The sequence below is a fragment of the Dreissena polymorpha genome, chromosome 11 (assembly GCF_020536995.1).
Source record: "Dreissena polymorpha isolate Duluth1 chromosome 11, UMN_Dpol_1.0, whole genome shotgun sequence".
NCBI classification, from domain to species: Eukaryota; Metazoa; Mollusca; class Bivalvia; order Myida; family Dreissenidae; genus Dreissena; species Dreissena polymorpha.
In genome coordinates, this window is record NC_068365.1 from 12,643,906 (window position 1) to 12,671,039 (window position 27,134).

The 27,134-nt window shown below is 34.0% G+C and overlaps 2 protein-coding genes and 1 long non-coding RNA gene across 26 annotated transcripts in view; 1 reads left to right on the forward strand and 2 right to left on the reverse strand.

Moving 5' to 3' along the window:
- Positions 1-4,725, reverse strand: part of LOC127850200 (exportin-4-like) — a 76,715-nt gene extending 71,990 nt beyond the window's left edge. For both annotated transcript variants that reach the window (XR_008035120.1, XM_052383041.1), the window contains exon 1: positions 4,626-4,725. Coding sequence is in view for 1 of the 2 variants with exons in the window: in XM_052383041.1 (XP_052239001.1) it covers positions 4,626-4,676 (51 nt within the window). In the remaining variant the exon portion in view is untranslated. The remainder of the gene's footprint in view (positions 1-4,625) is intronic.
- An 11,550-nt stretch (positions 4,726-16,275) lies between these two features.
- On the reverse strand, positions 16,276-17,729 carry LOC127851237 (uncharacterized). Its single transcript, XR_008035708.1, has 3 exons — positions 17,490-17,729; positions 16,908-17,008; positions 16,276-16,400 (listed from the first exon to the last, which is right to left on the reverse strand). It is a non-coding gene; the product is annotated as an uncharacterized LOC127851237 (long non-coding RNA).
- A 662-nt stretch (positions 17,730-18,391) lies between these two features.
- The window catches only part of LOC127851248 (growth arrest-specific protein 2-like), a 76,686-nt gene continuing 67,943 nt past the window's right edge, over positions 18,392-27,134 (forward strand). For 3 of the 23 annotated variants that reach the window (XR_008035713.1, XM_052384871.1, XM_052384874.1), the window contains exons 1-3: positions 18,392-18,544; positions 24,152-24,216; positions 24,645-24,765. Coding sequence is in view for 22 of the 23 variants with exons in the window: in XM_052384871.1 (XP_052240831.1) it covers positions 24,651-24,765 (115 nt within the window). In the remaining variant the exon portion in view is untranslated. The other 20 variants (XM_052384872.1, XM_052384875.1, XM_052384876.1 and 17 more) reach the window with 20 other exon arrangements.

The following is a 27,134-nucleotide window of genomic DNA, read 5'->3' on the forward strand; positions in this document are numbered from 1 at the left end:
AAACAGATTATAAGTAGCAAAGTAGGTCAGGTAGCAGAACAAGCTTACAGAATAAGCGAAAGTACTACAATTATTAATAATAAGTTGAAAAAAACGTCTTCTAATACGCAAGAATAATTGATTAAAGCACATGGAAATCTAACTGTAATAAGGATCAATTTGTTTTAAACCAAATGCGTACAATATCCCTTTACAGACTCTGTTATTTTTTTATTGAAAAATTACTTCGTCCATATTTCATGAATTATAAATACATTTTCGCAAAACGCTTCTAAAATTAAATACGCTTCTAGATTGGTCATTATTTTAAAACATTACGAAGTGTCTATGCGCGAACATCCCAGAACATGATCTACGCATGCTCACTTTGAATAACCCCATCTCGATTGGGCGTCAATTGCATCATTACTTTAAATAGCAACATACTTGGATGTTTACACGACAGTTTAGAAAATGTTGGCCGCATGTGTTCATTACCTTAGGTTACCTTAGGTGGTTTACCACCGCAGGTCTTTTGGACCTCTGTAGTGGCCTCTTCTTCGTCATCGCTATTTAATAGTCTCGGTGTTTTGCCTCCGGTTATTTCATTATAGTCACAGTTATGATCGTACACCATTGGGTGGTTTATCCAATATTTATCTAGGCGTCGTTTAAAAGTATCCGTGTTCTTGGATGTGACGACAGCACTTGGTAAATTATTCCATATGTTTACAATGCGATTGGAGAAAAAGTTCTTGCGAATGTCGCGTGCACACCTTTGTTTTAAAAGTTTTAATGGATGACCTCTATTTGTATTTGTGTTCAAAGTAAAAATTTCAACTGTTGTTCTTTTGTCATAGATATTGTTCAAGATCTTGTATGTTTCGATCATATCCCCTCGTAGTCTGCGAAATTTCAAAGTGGGTAGTTTAATCAATTTAAGTCTTTCCTCGTATGATTTATCCTTAAGTTTGGGTAACATTTTGGTTGCTCTACGTTGGACGTTTTCTATGCTATCAATGTCTTTAATTTTTGATGGACTCCATACACTGCTGGCATATTCCAGATGTGGTCTTACAATGGACTTGAATAATAATCTGAAGCTTCTAAAATCTAGAAATTTAAATGAACGTCTTATTAATCCCATCATTTTGTTGGCTTTATTTACTTGGTTTTGTATGTGTTCATCAAATTTTAATTTTGAGTTTATTGTTACACCAACATCTTTTTCATTTTCAACTCTTTCTAGAGAAACGAGGCCTCCTTCATACTTGGGCATAGTATATGATCTTATTTCTGGGGGTTTTGTTGAAATTTGTAGTATTTTGCACTTATCTGGGTGAAACTTTAACAGCCATTTGTTGCTCCATTCAAAAAGTTTATTCAAATCATCTTGGAGAATTAACTGATCATTTTTAGTCGAAATCTCACGGTATATTTTTGTATCGTCCGCAAACATAAGAACACTAGAGTTCACACATTTTGGTAAGTCATTTATGAACACCACAAATAGGATCGGTCCTAGTACGGAACCCTGAGGAATGCCGCTGGTGACAACGTGCCATTGTGAGTAGCTCCCATAGACTTGTACCCTTTGTTTACGATCGGTTAAGAAGTTCTGTACCCATTAACATGTTTGTTTGCTGATGCCATATTTTTCCAACTTGTATATTAATCTTTTGTGTGGGACCTTATCGAATGCTTTCATGAAATCTGTGTAAATTGTATCAATTTCGCCTCCTTGATCTAGTATACTAGTCCAGTGGTCCATAACCCTGAGTAACTGTAGGTTGGTTGATCGGGCTCCAATAAATCCAAACTGCTTATCACTGAATAAATCATTAGAGTTCATATGATCAACTATCCGCTTACGAATTAATTTTTCCATCAGTTTGCAGATTACGCTAGTGAGACTGACTGGTCTATAGTTCGAGGCTAATTTTTTATCTCCCTTTTTGAATAATGCTGTAATTTGTCCAATTTTCCATTCATTAGGCACAATACCCGACTTAAAAGAGCTGTTGAATATATGGCACATAGGTATTTGGATTATGTCTGACAGTTTTGACAAAACAATTGGGTGAACTTGGTCTGGACCTGGAGACTTAGATGTGTCGAGTTCGTTTAATAGGGTTTTCACTTCCTCTGGTTTAAATTCATCGTCACTTGACAGACTCTCAAAGTTAATGTTCTCCATTTTATCAAAGTTTTCATCAGTTTCTTGTGTGAATACACTAGTAAAGAATGTTGCTAGAACGTCTGCTTTATCTTGGTCACTATTAGCTATAAATAACTTCCCATCTTTCATTTCGTGTAATTCCGATATACCACTACGCGTTTTCCTTTTTGAGTTTATATATGACCAGAAGTTTTTACAGTTTGATTTGGATGTCTCCGCTATTTCCTTTTCGTATTTTTTACGCTCCTTTGCTACTATTGATTTCACTTTGTTTCTAGTCCTTGTATATATTTTGTAGTTTTCTTCGTTGTTATGTTTCATGTACTTTTCCCATGCTCGATGTTTTTGCCTAATTAATTTTCTTATTTCTACACTAAGTGGCACACTGTTTTTCCTCACACTGCTCTTTCTCTTTGGTATGTGTTCGTTCATTTCATTGTTCAGTTTGGTCATAAATATGTCTATCATTTCATTAGTGTCCTTGTTTTCCAATAATTTATCCCAGTCCAAGGTCATTCCTTCTCTTATTTTCTCAAATTCAGCTTTTTTATAGTTAAACTTGATTGTGTTAGTATTGGAATATTGAGTATAACATACAAAGTCAAATGTTATAACTAAATGATCACTATGCCCCAAGGGGTCTTGGTAATTAATGTTTTGTACATTGTTTGAGTCGTTTGTAATTATCAAGTCCAAAATGGATGGTTCCTGTCCAATACGGAATCTAGTTGGTTTATCTACTATCTGTTCAAGAAAGCAGTCTCTTATGCACTCCAAAAAATTTGAACTAACTGAATCCCTTGTTTCACTATTCTCCCAGTTAATGGCTGGAAAGTTAAAGTCACCCGTAATTAATATATGGGAAAATGATTCTTCTTCAAGGTTGCTAATGTGCCTTAGTAATGCGTTCAATAAATCGTAATTTTCCATGTCTGAAGATGGGCTTCTATAGACACATACAACTAGTAATTTATCGTTATCTTTAAGATTAATCTTGATACAACAGTATTCACTAAATCTTTGATTTATGTCAATTTCTACCGCTTTCAGTTCACTATTTACATATATCACTATACCCCTAGAGTTTTTAATTGGAAAGTTTTCAGGAAACATATCGTATCCGTCTAGCGCAATTTCACTTTTCATCATTTCAAATCTGCTGTTTTTCGGTAAAGCTTCTGTTATCATAATAATGTCCGGCTTATCTGACATAAATCTAGTTTTAAACTCATCTAGTTTGTTTATAAAACTGTCTGCGTTAGAATAAACACATTTCAGATTACGATTTTTGTACTTATCACCTTGTTGACTAACGGGTTTCACCTTATTTACGTTTTTAAAATGCTTGTCACCAAAAGAACTTGAAGAACCCAACTTATTTACATTAGGATGCTTATCCTCACGATTAACAACATTTTTAGGATGCTTATCCTCACATTTAACAACATTTTTAGGATGCTTATCCTCACAATTAGTAACAGTAACAGTATTGAACAAATGAACAGTTCCTTGTGCTTCTAATCCTTTTTGGCGACTTTTACAATTTTTCTTGCCCAAGGTGATTCATCGATTCTTTAACACGTATAACGTCATTTTAGGCATTGAATTAGCGAATTTAATCGTGCCTCTTATAAAGGCGTATAAATCAGTTTATTGATATGATAGTAGTTTCAGTTTTTCAGTTTGTTTACAATTTTACCCTCAAATATTTAATCGACCGGTCGGGCTATTTTATAAGCATTAAGGATCGACCGACCGGCCCAATAATCGACTCGGGCTTCGGGCTTATAGGCTAATTCGAAGACTGAATGCTACTTAACTTATACACGAGTACTTCATGATTGATTTAATCCACTATAATACTGCTAGTATGGTCCTACTAAAAATGTTTTGAAATGTAATGTATTTTTTTACAAAAATTGTACCTAATTCAAGTCCACTTTATTCAATCATACAGTATGTCAACTCATTTCATACTACAGGCTTATCTCTATTGTTCTGTTCTGTTATGTTCTAAGCAATCCCTATCAGTAATAGCCTCATCTACCACCAGATAATCAGTACCCTCATCAGCCCTGAATGCCTGACAGATTATCTGTTTATTGCTACCTTTAGAGGTGAGTAATAGGTTGTTTTTAGGTGTTGTTACTTTGTTGACTGATTATGTGACAAATATTTTATTATTATATTTCCCATTTAAAAATAAATATAGTAATATTATATAAATTTCGCGTCTGGCATCCCCATGCATTCTTGATGGTACCACACTTCGCATGAGTCACAGCAGACGCAGGGTGTTGTCCATTTGCATGCTTGTGTTTGAGTAATAGTCCGATTGTATTCCTGTCCGAATAATGGTAAGTTTGTAACAATCAAGTTATTTTGTTTCAGCCGCTAACACATATCAACAATAGATATACTTTCTTATTATCATATTACATAACAACGTGAAATTTAACATTCATACCAAAACAATTTGCGAGGCACTTTCTAACTCAGAAATAACTTGATCTTCCATGGTAGAAAAATACTGGCGGAAGTTTCGTTCAATGTTCACCTAGCTAGCAAAAAGAGAAGAAAAGACGAAAAGTATGACAGATAACTCGCGTTATGAGGAAAGAAAGTGTACTCCGCATTAAAAGCAAAAAATACTTAATGTTTAATGTAGTTAAATGTAACTAATTATTTTTGTTTACATAATTGCCATTTACTTTAAAAATCATTCAGAGAAAACAACATTCGAAATTTGATTAAAACAAATTAGCAGTACCCCGGTTAGTGTATGAAAACAAATTGTGTATTGAACTTACAGCGTAAAGACCATACAAAAAGACGGTACTGTTTGCATCCCTGTAACCAACTGCGCTATCATGCTTTGTAAATAAACCTGTTTCATATACAATACCGGTACTCAAAATAATAATGTAAAAATGTTATCAATAACAGAGCCAAATAAACAAGCTTCATTTTATAAAACGAGTGTTATCTCAGAATGCATACACTATTTGTTTCATCAAAGATAGCGCCAAGCTGTGTGTATTCCTTATTATACACAATAATTATTATGGTGAAATTCAGCTTCTTTAAAGGGGCCGTCCAACAGATAAAGCATCGTACCGACGCGATTCGATATTTTGGGAAACTACGAGGATTGCTTATATAGCTAAACAATACATCCGCCCTCAATATGAGCGTGGATGGTCGGGTGGTCTAGCGGGAGGCTTTTTACTCCATGACTCCAGGAATCCAGGGGTCAGTGGTTCGAGCCCTGTCGAGGGTTACTTTTTTCCTTTAAAAAAATTGTATTATTGTTTTTTTTTACTGGAGATTTATAGTTAAAATGTTTAAATTTATCAATATAAAGCATTTAAAGCATTTAATGACAAGCTTCAATACATGCCAAAATCTGTTGGACGGCCCCTTTAAGACGTTGCATCTTTGTGGCCCTTTGAAATGACATAGTCCATTTTAAGTAAAAAAGTTAAAAAAATTGTATAAAATGATATCACTTATTGATTATTCTTGTAACAATTTTATGTGTAAATATTTAATACACTATTTTAATGCCCATTTTCATGTTGGGATTGAGATTATCGTATAAAATTGATACCGCATATCGGCGTAGTAACTCTTTTTCTTCAAATAATATATACTGTGTGTGAACAAATAAATCAAAGAAGCTACGTCAGATTGCAGTTAGGTAAATATTTACTTCAATATGACTGCAATAGCATGTTAATAACCCAATTAAATAAGTTAAAAGCAAGGTGCATGTCAGAATTTGAATGGATTAAACGTTTGCAATCAGCTTACCCACTTGGATTAAATGATAATATTCTAAATGTTGGAAGTTCCGAACAAATTCTAAAAATAAATCGATTAATTCATTTTCTCTGTTTAGTAAACGTCTAAGAAATAAACGTTCACATGGCATTAGGAAAAATGGTAACTTAAGGCGTAAATTTAAACGTCTGCTTTCTTTAAATGATTGCTACACAGTATTACAAAATGGGGGTAAACATAAATTACTAAGTGCACTTTGCTCTCTTTCTGTTTCTTCGTTGGCGCATATTGATAAGGAATGTAAACTTATTTTACTTCAATCTGACCCTCTATATGAATGTGCTTGTATTATTGAATCTTTCACTGACTACTATCTTAAACTATTTATTGAAAATGTACTTAACAAAACTAGAAATCGTATCAAAATTGAGTTTTGTAACAAAGGTCTTGATTTAATTGACCTTCCTAAAATATTCAATGATAAAAATGTACGTCGGTTGATTCCCCCTTATTTCCGCAATACTGAATCACCACTTATTTGCTACAAATATAGTAAACCTGTAAGACGTATCGTTTTTAATTATAATTCTATTTCCACAGATATAAATGTAATAAGAAATTGTCCTACATTATGTGACTGTACTAGTTCTAAATATATATATGGTCCAGTTGGACATGTTATTACTGGGGATCTTAATTTCATTCAAAATAAAAACCTTAGAAATTGGCTACGCAGAGGCCCTAAGTACAGACTGCCTATTCCTGTTGATTTTGATGACTGCATTAAGAATATCGTAACATCCTTACATGATTATTGCACTAAATGGTGCAGGAAGGAAAATGCTGAAATTACTGCACTCAATGATTGGAAAACAAAAATATTTAGTATGGCCATGAATAAAATATGTTTTTATGATACACATCCTTTGGCCCTACCACATTCACCTAAATTTAATAAACAAATTCTCTGTAAATTGCTTGAAGACTTAAACTCTAAATTCGTCTTAGTTCCTGCTGATAAGGCTGCTAATAATGTTATCATAATATGACGGGTGTTTTATGTTCAAACTATTTCACAAGAACTTTCACAAACTACATCATATTGTGAGTACAATAAGCAACCTAATGAAATTATTACCGACCATATTGCCCAATGCATGAAGTTAAATGTAATAGTCAATATTACTGACAATAAATTGCCATCACTTTACTGGATACCTAAATTACATAAGACGCCATATAAAAGTCGTTTTATCGCTAATTCAGTGTCTTGTACCACCAAACAATTATCAGTGTATCTTACATCCGCATTGAGTGCTATTAGATATCATATAGCTAAATTTTGTAATAAAGTTTATGAAAATAGTAATATTAACCTATTTTGGTCAATAAAAAACACCTTAGAAGTTATTGATAAAATTGAAAATAAAAAATATAAGGTGTCACAGGTAAGTACTTATGATTTTTCGACACTATATACAACGCTTCCTCACGCATTAAGAAAATCCAAACTTGTTTCTTTGATTGAAAAAACTTTTGCTAGAGAGAAATGTTTGTATCTAGCTTTAAACACTAAAACAGCTTTTTTTACTAATCAGATATTAGATAATTACATCATTTGGACTGGTCTTGACTTTTGTGTAGCACTTACTTTTCTTTTGGATAACTTGTTTGTTGAATTTAATGGCAAAATATTTAAACAAATTATTGGCGTTCCTATGGGTACTAATTGTGCGCCACTTATAGCTGACCTTTTTTTATATTGTTATGAAAGCGAATTTATGTTAGAATTATCTAAAACTAAGCAAGTAGATTTGATTAATTGTTTTAACCTTACTAGTAGGTACATTGATGACATACTTAATTTAGATAATCCATTATTTGAACAATATATTCACAAAATCTACCCAAAAGAATTAGTCTTAAATAGATCGTGTATATCCAATACAGACGTTGCGTATTTAGACTTACATTTAACTATTAATAATAATTTGATCAAAACTAGTTTATACGACAAACGGGACGATTTTAACTTTGAAATTGTAAATTTTCCGTTTCTAGATGGCAACATCCCTAAAGGACCTTCCTATGGTATTTACATTTCGCAGTTGGTACGTTATGCCAGAGCATGTTCGTGTATTAAAGATTTTAATGATCGTAATCTAATATTAACTAAAAAATTGCTAAAACAAGGCTTTTTGTATCATAACCTAAGAAATAAATTTGCTAGATTTTACTCTAAGTATGGTGATTTAATTTCAAAATATAATGTTTCTTTAAAATGGCATTTAAATAATGGAATCTCCCATCCATCATTTTACGGAGATGTTTTGAAGCGTGTCCGTAAATTAAAATATGTTAAACCAAATGTTCATATTAAACTTTTCAATTTAATTAACTTGTTTTTATCAAAAGGATACGATGCTTATGTACTTAAAAACACTTGTTTGATGGTTTTCGATTCACTATATCTTTCTTCCCTTAAAATTTGGAATCATTAGTGATATTATAGGCATTTTTCACTGTTGATTAAAATTGTGTCATTGTGTCGTATGAACAAATCTGCATGAATACTACATTATAGGCATTTTTCACTGTTGAATAAAATTGTGTCATTGTGTCGTATGAACAAATCTGCATGTAAACTACATTTGGACTCAAATCGTACATCAAATCATTTCTGTCTTCAGTTGTCAAAACACCTATATACCGTTTGATTCCAATAATGTCGCTTTAATGGAATTACCATTTTTATTCATTTGCTTCTTAATATTAAATCACCTAAACTTGTTTTATTAGTAGCACAGCCCCATTAATATTTTTATTTAGTACTGCCCTTGGAATTTGTTCACGTCATTATGGATTTTTGTGACGTCATACGACCGACTTTCCCAGTTGTAATCTACATGCATAGGTCATTGGGTTTATAACGTTCCATTTTATTTATATTTTCTCTCTGATAGGCGTTTCTTGTTTGATTTAATTATTTTTAATTTGTTTAGCAGTTACATAAACAACCAAGCTATGCAATATGGAATTTTTACACCCATTATTGCTGCTTCTTCCTGTATTTGCGCGATGATTATCTGAGATATTAACTATATGATTCTATTTTCTCAAATCTTTTCTATAAAGAAGGAATGTAGTTGACAATTGTTAATAGTTTTATTTGATTGTTCGTCAAAAAGTTGTAATTCTGTTACTCTTGTATCTTTAATGCAATTGAGTAATTAAATAGTAATTAAATTGAATGCGTTTTAATTCCCTTTTATTATTGTTTAATTTGAGTTACAATGCTATGACGTTAAATTTTATTTACACTTAAATGTTTTATGAATATTGCTGGGCCAAGTGTGAGGTTGAGCGCTCTATAACCAGGTTTAAACCCCCAATGCGTTGCATTGACCGTTCCAAGGCGGTGACCCCAGCTTTATTCATATTTTGTGTTTATGTTGGTTTGTATTGTGCTGTATTGTGCTGTTTTGTACTGTTTGGGCAATCGGTCACTTGCCTTAAATAAAGGACCAACTAATTGTTTTTAATGAAAATTCAATACTGCTCCAGCAGCTGGAGTTTCACTTCTTTATATTGACTGATAATAATAAACTTGGTAGAAAAAAAAACACAGCACATTTGGGATCAATTTAAAAGCGTTGAATACTTCAATCTCCTTGTAGAGTTTTTTTTGCTTTAACCATGCAATCACTGCAATTAACTCACTGACAGGAACTTTTGCGAAAAAGGAACACACAGCCGATCGCATACATTTATTTTTAAAACGGAAGTTTCGATGTTTTCATTAATAACATTAATGCTTATGTCGGGTAATGTCACGACTCGCCCCCTTAAGGACTCGCCTCATAACGACTCGCCCCGTGTTTTATAACGTTTCGACCCACATATATAACGACTCGCCCCGCACATATAACGACTCGCTCTTTCAAACAAATGTTATTTTATATATGGTAATATAAATGAAATAAATTCAAAATATGAAATTAGGGTTCGGCATAGTTTGATAACTATGGGGATTCGGTTTAACACCATTATCAGCCCTATATTTAACTAAAATTTATATTCATTATTGAAATTCTAGACACAATGTTAAGATCGCTGTATTCATCATTAAGATAAAACGTATGTGGATAAAGCATACAAATATGTCATTTTACAATGAATATGAAGTTCTGTACAGGCATGTTTAGAGAATGAATATTTACAATTAATTTATTATTGTTGCGATGCTTCTATGAAAAATCGTATTGCATACTACAAATATGCGTATCAAAAAAAAAATCTTCAAAATACAATAAAAGTTACTATGTATTTAAATTGTGTCCCGTTTCGAATTCCTTAAATGAAGTGCATTTAAATAAGTATGTTTGTGTTTTTCACACACATTAATTTAAAATGCTAATTAAACGGCGGTTCTTTTAATGTTTAGGTGTGAACAATTAGCACGGAAAGTTTGCAATGGTTTCAAATAAATAAGAAACAATTTGAGATAATTAAATTAATTCCACGATTTTTTTAATTACTTCAATGGTGATAACTGAAATTGAGTAATACGTGCCATTTCGGAGTGTAGTATTTAAAGATGTTTACATGATTATAAAGGACCATATTGTGGCAATGTTCAACCACTTTGTGATCTGGAAAACCCTCAAGTATTACTATTGTATTATTCAAACATATACACATATGTGTATCCCTTTTTCTATAAGACTTATATTTAAATAGTCCTATTTGGACTCTAACATTTAAAACACAGATCACAAAGTCTAAAGACTCCAACAAAACCCATTGCAGTATATACTGAACAATGGGTCTGGTAATGATGATGCCACATACAACAGTATGTGTGTTTTCACCATCTTTACTTATAAAAATTGGGCTATTTTTTCTCTCTCTCCTCCTTAAATAACACAACAAACAATAACATACAATAACAACATCATATTAATGATAATAATTAATAATAAGCACAGTAACATAACATAAACATAATAATTTATAACTATAAAATAAGTCCAAGTTCTTTTGGATTTATCATCTTTTTCTTTCATTAATATTTTTTGCATATAAACTATTATTGTTTACTTTTTCTTAAAGTACAAATTCAGCCGTGGGAAAATCTATTTATAAAACGGATTGACCTACTGGCAATCCGTAATAAGAAATTTCGGCCAATCAGCGCCATCGTTCTATAAGCGCATCAACCAATTAAAACGCCGCTTTTTAACAGCGATAGGCATATCCACTGTAAAGTACTGCGTCTTTTTAACGCTTCATATAAAGGTTATATATTTTTAAACCAATAGATTTTTATTAAGGCACCGCACCAACACTGCAAAGTTTTATATTTATATCAATGGTACAGCCCAGTAAAATCGGGCTGTCCATTTTATGGCCGTTTTCGACCTTTTTAAGCAGAGTTATATGTTAAGCAGTGTGCTCGGGCAATGGTTTTTAACCGAAGTCCCGAGGGTAAATAACCCCATTAGTCAGTATAAAGGACCAAATTTTAAATTGATAAGTCGCCTAACACCATGATTGCGCATCGTTGTTTGTTTTGTCTACGACGGGTTTACTAAAACTCCAGAGCGGTGACATATGACCACTGTATAAGGTGGCATCACATTAAGTGTGGTGACACTGGTAAGTACTTCTAAAACGTAAAAGCGAAGTTACATTAATTATTGCGTGGTATTATTATCGCGTGTCAACTTTGTACACTACTTTGTTTGTATTTAAAGCATTGTTTAGTTATATATAAAACTGCTTTTTTCTTGTTATCACTCTTTCAGATAACAATTATAACTGTATGTACAACTATGCTTATATTCAAGTCTATGTATATCAGAGGCTGAATAAACTTTGAAACAAATACGTAATATAGTTTATAAATATATAAGTATAAAATGCAAGTTATTAAATAATAAAATTATAAAAGGGTGTACAATCAATAATATCAAAATATAATATCAAATTATATAATTTCAGGGATCACAGTTGAGCAGTATGTAGCTGCTGTTGTGTGCCTGCCCTGTCGTTATAAATTCCTTATGTCGCTATAGTGCTGGTGAAGAACAATCTTGCATATTATTTGAAGTTTAATATAAGTGTGCATTGTATATAAATTTATATGACAATTATCAAAATATCTTGCTTAGTTTGAGACATTTTCTTTCGTTCATTTGCTGAGTTTAACAAGAAATAATTATAATGTCAGAGATGTTACATTTATATATTTTGTTGAGGTTATCAGTATTTGTTTCAATTTAAACTATTAATATTAAGATATTATTTGTATAATACGATAATATTCAAATAAACACTAGTTTACAGAATATTAGACATGACAAATACATGTGACCACATGAGATGGTTCACTATTCATTTTATAGTTTTGTTTATGTGCTTGTAAATAAAAAAAAAATCAGTAAGATGGATGTGTTACTACATGGTAAATAGCATGCGCTATCATCATTTTCCCGTTTTTCAGTGATAATATGACACATATTCATACAAAAAATCAGCAGAATGTGCCATCCCAATAATTCCACAAACACTACGATCCTATTTTTTAGTGCCGATCCTTAAATTGTGCCGGTATTTGTTGAGGTTTCGATCAGCCACATGCCACATTCAACCATATAAAGTAAATACATGTGTAAAATAACATGTACAAAAATATTGTAGTATGACAGTTTTGGAAGTTCATCTCTCGTAGTGTCCATATAAAAATTGGGAATTAATTTGTGTATAATAAAAAGATTAAACAAAGTTCAGACGACTGGTGTCCAGTCATTACACCCCCTGGACGTTACACCCCTGGTCATTACACCCTCTAAGCCTGGACATTACACCCACCAAGATATTGATTAGAATAGAAAGGTGTAATCAACTTATGAACCACTAATTGGATTTGTCATGTAAGATGACACTGATGAGATTAATGGTTGCTCAAATTATTTAAGATTGAGCAGCCATCATTTAAAACATTAATTTTTATTTCACCAAAATGACTGTAACAATATGCATCTAAATAATAAATACTTTTTTTCAAGAATATACAGACAGAAAAAACTTGAAGAAATAAAAATAAAGATAAATAAAATAAATATTTAGAATAAACAAAACACAATCTTAATCCATATACATTTATTTTTATTTCACCATAATGTAATAATATGCATCTAAATCATAAATAATACAGACAGAAAAAACTTTGAAAACAAAATAAAATAATGATAAATACAATAATTATTTAGAATAAACAAAACACAATCTTAATTCATATACATTTATTGTTATTTCACCATAATGTTATAATATGCATCTAAATCATTAATACTTTTTTCAAGAATATATAGACAGAAAAAAACTTTGAAAATAATATAAAAGTAATGATAAATAAAAAAAATATTTAGAATAAACAAAACACAATCTAAATTCATATACATTTATTTTCATTTCACCATAATGTTATTATATGCATATAAATCATAAATACTTTTTTCAAGAATATACAGACAGAAAAAACTTTGAAAATAAAAATAATGATAAATAAAAACAATATTTAGAATAAACAAAACACAATCTTAAATTTATACATTTCTTTTTATTTCACCAAAATGTAATAATATGCATCTAAATCATTAATACTTTTTTTCAGGAATATACAGACAGAAATAACTTTGAAAATAAAATACAAATTATGATTGATTAAAAAAAACACTAAAATAATATTGCCAAGAAATCCCATTTCACTAGATATTGAAATAGAAGTAACATATTGTCACTGTATGATATATAAAATTTTACTGCAGACTTCAAAGTTCATTAATTACAATATCATTAAACTTTAAAGTCAGAATTGATAATGAGGATCATTGAAGAAATACTTTTTTATATTGAAACACAATTAACAGGAATCTGTCACTTACTGTAACAATCAAAGCATGTTTTCACAGTTTATGGGAGGGCCCAAATTGACACTAGTCTGTGTATCTTTTATGGCCCCTAATAAACAGTTAGAGGGTCTTTAATCCCTCATGTCTCTACCCATTTCCCTTTACCTGCATAAATACCATTCTGTTACATATCATATCATATTTTTAGATTTTTAGTTTCTCATTATTAATAAGAGTAACAATGTATACCTATAATATACATTTCTCTAAAATTGTTCTGGTATATATGGGGACAATGAGTAAAAACAATTTGCATTGAGTATTGTCTTATTAACTTTGTTACCTTCGATGTTTTGATATTCTTTTGCCCCGACATAAAGATGCAATTTTCTTTAGAATTAATAAAATCAAACAACAACATCTTCAAATGAATTTTAATAATAATGGTGTGGACAAACTCCTTTAATTTTAGGTGTTATTATTACACTTTGATAATTAACAAATTATAAGATCAAAGAACAATTTTTTCACACCAAAAAATTGTTATTTCCTAATTAACACAGCACATCAATAAGACAGACATACAGACAAACAAACAATAAAAAACACTTGGACAGACCCCCATTGGACACATTAAAGCAGAAACATCATTAATCAAGTGAAGTGTGCCCCATGGTAGGTGTGATCACACCTTAGTAACCTTATCAATTATGTTTACATCTTGGTGGGTGTAATGTCCAGGCTTAGAGGGTGTAATGACTAGGGGTGTAACGTCCAGGGGGTGTAACGACTGGAAATCAGACGACTGAGTAAATGTTTTTCAATGTTTCACCGTATCACATCAAGATAAAAATCAAGCCTACTCATTACCTATTTTATATGGGACCATTTTATATTTTATGGCGATGGTTTTTGAAAAAATAAACCAAATAATATATTGTATGTGTTGTATCGGTATTGAATCAATTGACTGTGACTACCGCGTTGTTCGCTTTTGTAACATTTCTGATCTTTGCGTTATTTGAATATAAAAAATGCTATTATTTTTAATTTGTTATTTTTCATGACCGACAGTTTGTTTAGGTTATATTACACTAATTCCGATTCCCATAGGGTCCCATTATAAAACTGACAACTTTCACAGCATTTTTCTTGCCTTTCCGACGTATCAATTTTTCCGAACCTGGTATCACTTTAAAGATGGATCTGTCATCTTCCAATAATTGCAATCAAAAACATACCGTCTCGCAACTTCTAAGAAAGTAAATCGCTGTCGAATGAACCCACCGTAGAAAAACGTGTTTCGGAATCCTAATTTCGACAAAAGCCCCACACAATAGGAAACACACCCTCAAAAGTTCATCTTTTAAGTTAGCTTCCAATCCAAGGCATCAAAGTACTCCAGACACATACAGGATATTACAAATAACCACAAAAGTCATGTCTCACATTGTTAAATGGCTTATATTCAAGAAGAGAAAAGGAACTCTTTAGAAATAGGCACTACTTTCGAATGGACCACGGAGGGATACACAATGATTTAGTGTAATGTAACCTTTAAGGGAACTCAACTTTGTCCTATCTTTTTCAAACTTTCTCCACATGAGATTTCAACTATTTCCACAATGAATATGCAATTTCAGTGCATTTGGATGGGGGTAAAGGCCTTAAAATGGCCATTTAAAGCGGTGACTAAATTGGCCGCAGTCAAGTCGGAATGCATGATTTTTAGTCTAAGTGACGACAGCTGATTTTGCGTCTCCAATTATTGTTACGCGTAACTTTCATGGCAAAAACTGGTATCATTGCATGCGAAAGTCACCAATATATCAGCAAAAGGCCCAAATAAATGTATTGATTGTGAATCAGTGTACTTTTCTTGATGAAATAGGAGACTTTTTTTAAATTTTAAGCACTTTTTTCAATAAAAAACTCACTGACAGCATATAAAATCATGTTTTTTAAGAAAATTATTATTAAAAGCTTCACTTACAATCTAAACATACACATTGCAATTACAAAAATTAATGCTATTATGATGAGAGGCATAATTCTCAGCTTTCAAGCTGATACAAGCCGGCTACCCAAAATTAACACTTAAAAAGGCGCAAATCGCTCCTTCAACAGCTTACGACACAAAGTGACACTTAATGCGCATCCAGATAGTCTCTCTCATATAAATAAGTCCTGTTAGCGACATTTTATTAAGTATTCTCTTTAAAATCCAGTGTTGAAAGCGTAAGTTTTGCAAAAATGTCCACAGTCACCATGCAAAAGAGCATGTTTGCTAAGGAATTCCTACGCGAGTGGCCACACTAATGTCGTGGCAGGAAAGTCATTTGGGTGTGATTCCTCTGTAGTTCAGTGAACATTCATTCCACTACCTGGGGATGACTATCAGGATCAATTTTCCCAGCTTGGTGTTGACCTTTCAGGATGTTGATGGATCGTCCACAAGCGCTGCACCACTGCGGCCTCTGTTCAGGACACAGAGTCGGATTGAGGTGTACACAAATCCGCAGTCAGGCAAGGATCATCCAGACCTTTAATAAAATAAAATGTTTAGGCCCCTGAAACTGGCAATTATGTTCAACACTGAGATAAGGATACACATAGAGGAGACATCATGCCATGGCTTTCTCATTATTGACACGGCAAACTCGAGCAGCCGGGCACTTGGCTCTAAACAATAACAGATATGCTCCATCAATGTGAGCAAGATGGCATGTCAGAGTTAAAAAGGGCAAACAAACATACAAAAGAGATATGTAGGAAATTAGAAATTAAATACCAGAAGTAATTTTAAGTATTGTTTTTCTGTCTGCAAGGGTTGCTGTGGAAAATAGTGCTTAACGCATAGTTTGGCCTATAGGGGTTCTGCTAGCAAGAACAAATCGAAGTCATATCTGCCCGCGAACTGTAAGCTTGAGATAACCATATGTGATGAAGTACTGCTTTGAGAATGCATTCTTATTGTACTTGAACCAGATCGCATTGACAGCACAAGGCTTCAGACCCCCCAAAAGTGTGAGGCTTTCAATAGTGCTTACCTGATACCAGACCGCATTGCCCGAGACAGTGACTTTCTCCCGGAACTGCACAGGCTGCATCCGCAGCACAATCCTTAAGCTCAATCATGGTCTGGCTGACTCTGAAATAGTGAAATCTGAATTTACAGATGCTCATTTGTCTAAAGGTTATGAGTTTATTGCCTATCTTATTAAAAGCAAACACAATAACATGCTTAAAAAGACATGTGCATTTCTGAAAAGACATACAGCTGCCCGATACTTGACTAGGAAAAGGCGCTATGGTCTTCACTCTGAAATTCATTACTCTAAGGGCTTAACAGAACAAAAGCCAGATCTTACAGCTATTTGGCCCCACCTACAGCTAAATATGCTTTATAGGTTGAAAATAAAGTTATTTGTCTGAAGAACTAGTGCTATTAACTCATCAGCTATGTTGCTCCACTGGCCGCAATTCTGTAAACATAGTGCATATATGGAAATACCTAGTCTACCACCTGCACCGCACCACTACGTCCACTGTAAAAATACACAGCTAAGTTAGTACTTTAACGAACAAACTGAAATTCATGTGTTAATTAAACAATCAGTATGATGACTCACATTGAAATCATGTCCAGTGCACCAGTCAGAGCAAGACAGCTAGCAGATTGTTGACCATCTACGGCTCAAGGACAAACGGTCAGGCCTACAAACAAAGAGAAAAATGGCATAAATGGGTTGCATGCATGTAATTTTGCATATTTTTCATCTTGCTCTCCACCTGAAACTTCAATCTATGGACATAATAATATTTACATTTAAGATTTGTTGGAAATGTTACCCTTACTTGTCCATACCAGGTCCCCCACCCATCCAGGACCGTCTAAAACCACCTAAAACATCCATTTGGACCAAAATATTGACACCTCTCATCTATTTTAGCACCCAAATCATCAAAACATTCATTAAAATTCATTTTCTACTTGTCTCGCTTGCAGACGAATCCATGTGACCTTGACATTGCAGTAAATGTGCTTTTTAAAGGTTATATTACACTAATTCCGATTCCCATAGGGTCCCATTATAAAACTGACAACTTTCACAGCATTTTTCTTGCCTTTCCGACGTATCAATTTTTCCGAACCTGGTATCATTTTAAAGATGGATCTGTCATCTTCCAATAATTGCAATCAAAAACATACCGTCTCGCAACTTCTAAGAAAGTAAATCGCTGTCGAATGAACCCACCGTAGAAAAACGTGTTTCGGAATCCTAATTTCGACAAAAGCCCCACACAATAGGAAACACACCCTCAAAAGTTCATCTTTTAAGTTAGCTTCCAATCCAAGGCATCAAAGTACTCCAGACACATACAGGATATTACAAATAACCACAAAAGTCATGTCTCACATTGTTAAATGGCTTATATTCAAGAAGAGAAAAGGAACTCTTTAGAAATAGGCACTACTTTCGAATGGACCACGGAGGGATACACAATGATTTAGTGTAATGTAACCTTTACAAATGGCGTCAAGTTAACATTCGAAACTTACTTTACGATAGTTTAATGTTATGTTTATGTATAACTCATATTTCGACTGCGTGTTAACCACTGTTTATTTAATCATTATAGACTTTAATCCTGAAGGAAAGGAACAGGCACTGACTAGGACGAAGTAAGAGACTGTCGCGACATTTCAAACTTGTCATCAATCCTCAATTCCCGTTCAGCAGGCCGTTTTTTAAGAACCCAAACCTGGTCATGTACCGTTCAGATTAAGATTCTATGGAAAAGGCAGAGTAAAAATATGTACATATATCTGTTTGTTTCAGACAAAAGTTACTTTATCCTCACGGATTATGGAGGTTTCGGCGAAACACCAGTTCGGCGAATTGATTATAAATAGTAGGTGTTAAACCGGTTCGGCGAAATGATTTATTGTTGATTACTCCTTTACATAACTACTGAATAGGTGTGAATAGATCGATGTACGGCATTGCAAAATGTATATTTTAATTAGCGATATTGTTAACTACTGAATAGGTGTGAATAGATCGATGTACGGCATTACCAATTTGTATATTTTAATTAGCGATATTGTTTTCACACTCATTATAAAGAACGCTTGGCTCAAGTGAGGCTGTCAAATTTCATTACCCGAAAACAGCTCACAGTTTGGTATTTAGTGATGAATGTCATATTATGCTGAGTACTATAAATGCTCGACATGGTCACTTATGTTTTATTCTAGCTATCATGGCGAATGAATACCCTTGTATAAAATGCTTGAAAAATGTGACTCGGCGTAAAAGTAATGGACTACGTGGAGAGAACGTGGATCCACGGATCAGTGTGGAAACCAGAAAATTGGAGTGCGTTCCATGAAGTTATAAAAACTAACAATGACGTGGAGGGGTGGCATCGTCGCATAAACACTAGGGCTGGTAAAGCTGATCTAAGCTTCTACGTACTTGTGCCACTCCTTCGCAGCGAAGCAGAAACTGTTGATCTGCAAATCCGTCTGGTATCTGAAAATCTGCTAACAAGAATACACAGAAAGCAAAATGTGAACACCCACGGCAGACTGTTTGAAGCATGGGACCAATACGAAGACGACGAGATGACCACGACACAGCTACTGAGAACATGCAGCCACATCGCAGGACTTGGACACAACAACTGATGCCATCCACGACGAAGATTGTTAAACCTTTATGTACCATATATGTAATATATAGAGATCAATAATATATGTTTTAATATGAAGGTGTATTAATAATGAAATGTATTTTGTGACATATTATTTATGAATTTAGACTAATATATTGACAGAGATTATATTTTATGTGTGACATGTACTACAGTGCCCGAGAGAATCTGTGTATGTAGCAGTTGAAAGTAGCGAGTTGACATCCAAAAACATGACGGAAAGCCCGTGATTAGAACCAAAAAAAAATGGCAAAAGTGGAAAAAGTCATATCCCTGGCCTGGTTAGAAATTGTTGACGTTGATGGGACAGAACAAAAAGTTGAAATGTGCATTCTGCACATAGTCTGTATAACAACAGCACTGATTTTAATGTATAAATATTAATAACTTATTTCACCCTATTTAAAAATTGAAATCACCCTATTTTTCAAAATCAATGGGTGAAAACCCTATTACCCAAATAATTATCTGGGGCACTGGTACTATGTACAATTTTGTGAATGATAAATGTGTTTGGCTTTTCATGTGCTACTTTTATGTATTAAGTATATATATATATGTATTTTCTTTACAATATAACAGAAATACAATGAAAATTTATGATGCGATTTAGAAAATGTATTATGAGATTATGTGCTGGACTATGTTATTGTTATGTAAAATTAAATAAAAGTATAAAAGTATGAATGTTGTTGTTAATTGGTCTAATTATTTGAGGAATGTGTCACTTGTGAAGAAGGACCCACTTGGTTAGGGATGTTTACTAAAAAACATGACATTTCACACCTGGCATAGGTGAGGAATTTCGAGCTGTTGAGCACCAGACAGTGTCATTAGTCTTCATTAGAGATACTGTAACCATTCCATAAGGATTCATTTTAACTTTATCATTTTATTTTTGCTATTGGAAATAAAACAATTTATGAATGTGAACAAAATTTCAATTATAATTTTAATTGAGATTTTTTTTTTAATTTTGTACATGGAATTTAGTTTGCTACATTTTTATATTTAACATATAATTTAGCAATATTTTACTTAGTAAGAACTGGGTTACTAAGTTACTGAGTTTTATTTAACTTTTTTTTGGTTCTTAACATTACATTATGAATTGCAATAACAAAATTGATATAACATATACTTCAGCAATATTTTCCTTAGTAAGAACTGAGTTACTAAGTTAATCAGTTGTATTGAACTTTTTTTCCAAATTGTCAAAACTTTTCTGATAGCAAGAAATAAGTAATTGATCTGCTAATGGGCAACACAATAGTGTTTGCTATCACTTCGCCGACAATTGGAATGTGATAGCAATGCTGTAGATCGATCTATTCACACCTATTAAGTAGTTACGTAGAGGCGTAATCAACTATAAATCATTTCGCCGAACCGGTTTAACACCTACTATTTATAATCAATTCGCCGAACTGAGGTTTCGCCGAAACCTCCAGTAACCATCCTCACTTCTGGCTCATATGAGCATGACTGACCATACAGTACTGGTAGGGTTTCCTTCACCTATGGTAATTAAGGTGCCCGTTGTATTGAGCGGGGATAAAGTCACACGCATGGGCCCCTAGTATTTCATTTTACTAACACAAATTTGCACAAAATTGGCCAATTGAAGCCAGGTATTTTTTTACTTCTTTGAGACTGGCCGTGTTCTTCCATTTCACAATTTTGACACAGACAACTCACAAATCTAACACGACAATACAATACAATTTTTTATAAGTGTCAGCCAAACATGGCCTGACCAACTGACATGTCCTGTAAAATTTTGTAAGGTCATGCCTGTCGGTCAAATTTACATGTCCGATTGTCTGGTAAAAAAAGAGAACAAATTCGTTGGTTTGTGTAGGTTTGTTTAAGGCTCTGAAAGTTTACTAAGTTGCACAAATAGCGATTTAGTGTATTGAAAAAACGTGCTTTTCCGTAATAACGCTGTTTCTGCAAACAGAATTTTTCGAGGGCACTACAGATTGGTCCACTTTTGTGCATCTTACGAATGCTGGTCAGGACGGTCCAAATCCATGACGCCTAGTCGCTTAACATGATAATCATAAATCTGATTATTAAATGATACAGATATCAATTTGTGTGGTTGTAATAGCAATAGTAATGTATTATAATGATCATTGTCAATGAACAGATATTATCTTGGCTGTCAATGTCCATGCGTGAAAAAGGCAGGTCATAATTTATCGAGGCCGTCGACAGTTTAGGCCGTATTGACCAGACTCCTATCTGACATGTGCGCCAAGCGTAGCTTAGGTAAACATGTATAGGCTACTTTCGTTTTGGAAAGTGTTCTTACGATATATTGAAGGAGCGATACAAATACAAATGTGTGACCTTGAAATTAATAGCTTTTTAATCTTTTATCATTTTATATCATAAACACCTTGCTCCCAGCAATGAAACCAAGTTATTTTACTATTATATTCTGAAGGCGGTAGGTCCTGTAATAAAAGAGAAGGTCCTGTATTTTTTCATATTTTACAGGACCTACTGTCCTGTAAAAATTTGCCTAGTTTGGATTTGACTGTTATACCGTTTAAAACTGTTAAAAACTGACTTTTTGTGCTTAAAACTGTCAAAAACGGTCATTTGACAATTTAAAAATAAGTTTCGTTCCAACGTTTTTCATGGCTTATTCACAAATTTTGTTTTTGTTATAGTTTAACTGGCTTGTTATAATAGAATACAAACAATTGAATTGATTAAAATTTTGAAACCGGTGTAACCGATGTATTAGTTTAAGCATGGCCGATCAACTTCACCATAAAACAAACAAAATGGCATCGCAAAACTTGCGTTTCTATGCTAAAAATATAAAAAAAAACATAAAATAATCCCGATTTATTACAATTCAGGAATAATAAAGAAACAAAAGATTTCTACAGAAGGGTTAGTGTATTTACAATGCACTATTAAAACAGACATGGACTAAATAATATGGAAAGTCATTAAAAATTTTGATGAAAGCACATGATTTATGTATTGAAAACCGAAAGGGAGACCTGTTGTTCTATATCTTATACGTTTACAATTATAAATATTGGTTAAACTAAAGGATAACTGTGATCCATTTATATGAACATTGATTTTAATGCATTTTCATGATGCACAGTAATGTTCAAATAGTGTATGTACATGTATTTATGTTTTGTAAAATCTGAAAAAAATAAAATAAATGGTTTACATTTCTTTCATAACTTTATTAAGAGAGACAAGATATTGACAAGGGTTAGGCTTTTCTATGGTTTTAGATAGAGTTTATCAGTCAGAATATTGTTGATCTAACTGTAAGTTGTTATTTGTTGAAAGAAAGTGTAAAAAAAATGAAAATATTATTTTAATGCATTATTTAAAGACATTTCAATATGATGCAAGTATTTAACATGCTTTTACTATACTTAGTCTTAACCAACTCAATTTAACAATGTGTACAAGTTTGCGATTTTTTTTACACAATTTTCAGAAGTTTACGACTCATTTTTTTACAGTTTTGAAAAGTTTGCGACTCATTTTTTCACAAAGTGAGAGGGCCAGGGCCTCTTCACAAAGTCAGGAAAAAAAGCCCTGGAAGCAGACAACTGCACTAGTGTACTTTCACTTCTCCCAATTCTCAGTAAATGTTGCACAAAAAATCTAGCATAGGAACACTGCATGCATATCACATCAGGCGATATTCACATTTTCAGTGGGAATACCCAGTCCCAAATCTTTTAACAAAATATGTTTTAATAGTAACATATATCCCAACATTTATTTGAAAAAATGTTGAATGTTTGTGTTTATGAAATTCTTGAGCACATTTATGTGCTGATATTGTTCAAAAGAAGAAGAACGATAGAACAGAAATTTGTTTAATGGTAAATGGAAGTTGTCAACAAGTTTATTACTGTTTAAGTCAATATAAAATATGTTAAGTGAATCAAATTTTAAAGTTTAGTTGGCGTTATGTGTATTGCAATCCAGTACTCTCCTTTTTTGGTGGGACATCGCAATACAAGGTCACCATGCAAGGAGTGAACGTTATTGCAGGTGTTTATGGAATTATCCGCTTTGAGTGGTTAAACACGCTGTATATAATCAAATTTGACATTGATTTAATTTGAATTAAATACATCTTTGAAGGTAAATCTTTTATTGTTGAATTGTTTGCATTAATTCAGAGATTCTGTTACTCGGTTTCTAAACTGATCAATATGCAGTCTCAGGAGGATACTTACGTTTACCCCCACAGTACAAGACCATAACAAAATTCCTTATTATTCAGTAAAAACTAAGTAGCTTCAAATTGCAGCTGTAATTCAAAATTCATCCCAACTTTCCAGAGTCTAGTTATCAAATTAGGTAGGAGCGCTGGAACACAGTCCAAGTCATCACATATTGAAGCCTCATTTGCGGGAGGACCACATACATTTTAAAATAAACTCACAAGAGCCTAACACTTAGCTATAGAATGAAGGGTATAATGGTCTAATTTTTTTATTTCATAAATTCTAGTTGTTAATCTTTTTTGTCTTTGAAGACATACAAAAATGGGAGTAATTTTTTTTGACAGAGTGTGCAGATCATCTCTTAGATGATTCTACAGAACCCCAGATTAACAGCAAAATAATATTTCAGGTGAGCTGGCAGATTTATATCTCAATGTGGAGGACATTAGACATGATACCTATTATTCCCTTATTAAATTGTATACCCTCCATGTGTTACTCTTATGCTCTTATGTCTTTTTCTTTAACTCTCAAAGTTCTATTTGTATTATAATTTCTGCCATAATCCCTATTTGTTGCAGCATGCTTTGTGATACATATGCCCATCTAGAGAACCTTTTTATGAGCGTTCACACTAAATTGAATTCGCTCACCATTTGTAAATCAATCCAAAAGCTGATACACATGTATCAAAATCTGGCTTACATTGGATAATTATGATTAGTGGTTTAGCAATCTGCAGAAATTAGCATTTTTTAAATCTACAAATAAATAGTATTTTCATTATGATTATTTAAAAAAAATCAAATTATTTGTAATATAACATTTGTTGAACAGATTTTAATGATGGAGGAACCCAGCCAAGATTTGACACTGAGCATGAAAATAAATGCACAGCAGGAGGAGGGATTGGGTCCTTTAAGAGATGACCTGGCTGAGTGGATGGCTAAAACGCTAGGTAAGGATGGAGGGATTGGGTCCTTTAAGAGATGACCTGGCTGAGTGGATGGCTAAAACGCTAGGTAAGAATGGAGGGATTGGGTCCTTTAAGAGATGACCTGGCTGAGTGGATGGCTAAAACGCTAGGTAAGAATGGAGGGATTGGGTCCTTTAAGAGATGACCTGGCTGAGTGGATGGCTAAACGCTAGGTAAGAATGGAGGGATTGGGTCCTTTAAGAGATGACCTGGCTGAGTAGATGGCTAAAACGCTAGGTAAGAATGGAGGGATTGGGTCCTCTAAGAGATGACCTGGCTGAGTGGATGGCTAAAACGCTAGGTAAGAATGGAGGGATAGGGTCCTTTAAGAGATGACCTGGCTGAGTGGATGGCTAAAACGCTAGGTAAGAATGGAGGGATTGGGTCCTTTAAGAGATGATCTGGCTGAGTGGATGGCTAAAACACTAGGTACGAATGGAGGCATTGGGTCCTTTAAGAGATGATCTGGCTGAGTGGATGGCTAAAACACTAGGTAAGAATGGAGGCATTGGGTCCTTTAAGAGATGATCTGGCTGAGTGGATGGCTAAAACGCTAGGTAAGAATGGAGGCATTGGGTCCTTTAAGAGATGATCTGGCTGAGTGGATGGCTAAAACGCTAGGTAAGAATGGAGGGATTGGGTCCTTTAAGAGATGACCTGGCTGAGTGGATGGCTAAAACGCTAGGTAAGAATGGAGGGATTGGGTCCTTTAAAGGATGACCTGGCTGAGTGGATGGCTAAAATGCTAGGTAAGAATGGAAGGATTGGGTCCTTTAAGAGATGACCTGGCTGAGTGGATGGCTAAAACGCTAGGTAAGAATGGAGGGATTGGGTCCTTTAAGAGATGACCTGGCTGAGTGGATGGCTAAAACGCTAGGTAAGAATGGAGGGATTGGGTCCTTTAAGAGATGACCTGGCTGAGTGGATGGCTAAAACGCTAGGTAAGAATGGAGGGATTGGGTCCTTTAAGAGATGACCTGACTGAGTGGATGGCTCAAACGCTAGGTAAGAATGGAGGGATTGGGTCCTTTAAGAGATGACCTGGCTGAGTGGATGGCTAAAACGCTAGGTAAAGATGGAGGGTTTGGGTCCTTTAAGAGATGATCTGGCTGAGTGGCATGGCTAAAACACTAGGTAAGAATGGAGAGATTGGGTGCTTTAAGAGATGATCTTGCTGAGTGGATGGCTAACACGCTAGGTAAGAATGGAGGGATTGGGTCTTTTAAGAGATGATCTGGCTGAGTGGATGGCTAAAACGCTAGGTAAGAATGGAGGCATTGGGTCCTTTAAGAGATAATCTGGCTGAGTGGATAGCTAAAACGATAGGTAAGAATGGAGGCATTGGGTGCTTTAAAAGATGATCTTGCTGAGTGGATGGCTAAAACGCTAGGTAAGAATGGAGGGATTGGGTCCTTTAAGAGATGATCTGGCTGAGTGGATGGCTAAAACGCTAGGTAAGAATGGAGGCATTGGGTCCTTTAAGAGATGATCTGGCTGAGTGGATGGCTAAAACGCTAGGTTAGAATGGAGGCATTGGGTCCTTTAAGAGATGATCTGGCTGAGTAGATGGCTAAAACGCTAGGTAAGAATGGAGGGATTGGGTCCTTTAAGAGATGATCTGGCTGAGTGGATGGCTAAAACACTAGGTAAGAATGGAGGGATTGGGTGCTTTAAGAGATGATCTTGCTGAGTGGATGGCTAAAACGCTAGGTAAGAATGGAGGGATTGGGTCCTTTAAGAGATGATCTGGCTGAGTGGATGGCTAAAACACTAGGTAAGAATGGAGGCATTGGGTCCTTTAAAAGATAATCTGGCTGAGTGGATGGCTAAAACGCTAGGTAAGAATGGAGGCATTGGGTCCTTTAAGAGATGACCTGGCTGAGTGGATGGCTAAAACACTAGGTAAGAATGGAGGGATTGGGTCCTTTAAGAGATGATCTGGCTGAGTGGATGGCTAAAACGCTAGGTAAGAATGGAGGCATTGGGTCCTCTAAGAGATGATCTGGCTGAGTGGATGGCTAAAACGCTAGGTAAGAATGGAGGCATTGGGTCCTTTAAGAGATGATCTAGCTGAGTGGATGGCTAAAACACTAGGTAAGAATGGAGGGATTGGGTCCTCTAAGAGATGATCTGGCTGAGTGGATAGCTAAAACGCTAGGTAAGAATGCAGCTGTCTATCATTACTGTAATAATATGTTAAACATTTCTTGCACATGACGAATATTTTGACTCTTTTTGAAGATGATTAAAAAAAAAAAAAAAATTTATTTAAGCTCTATTGCATGAAAAGCCTTAGGCTTATTTCAAACACTCTGGAATCTGTTTCCTGGGACTAGAACCAGTACTTGGTG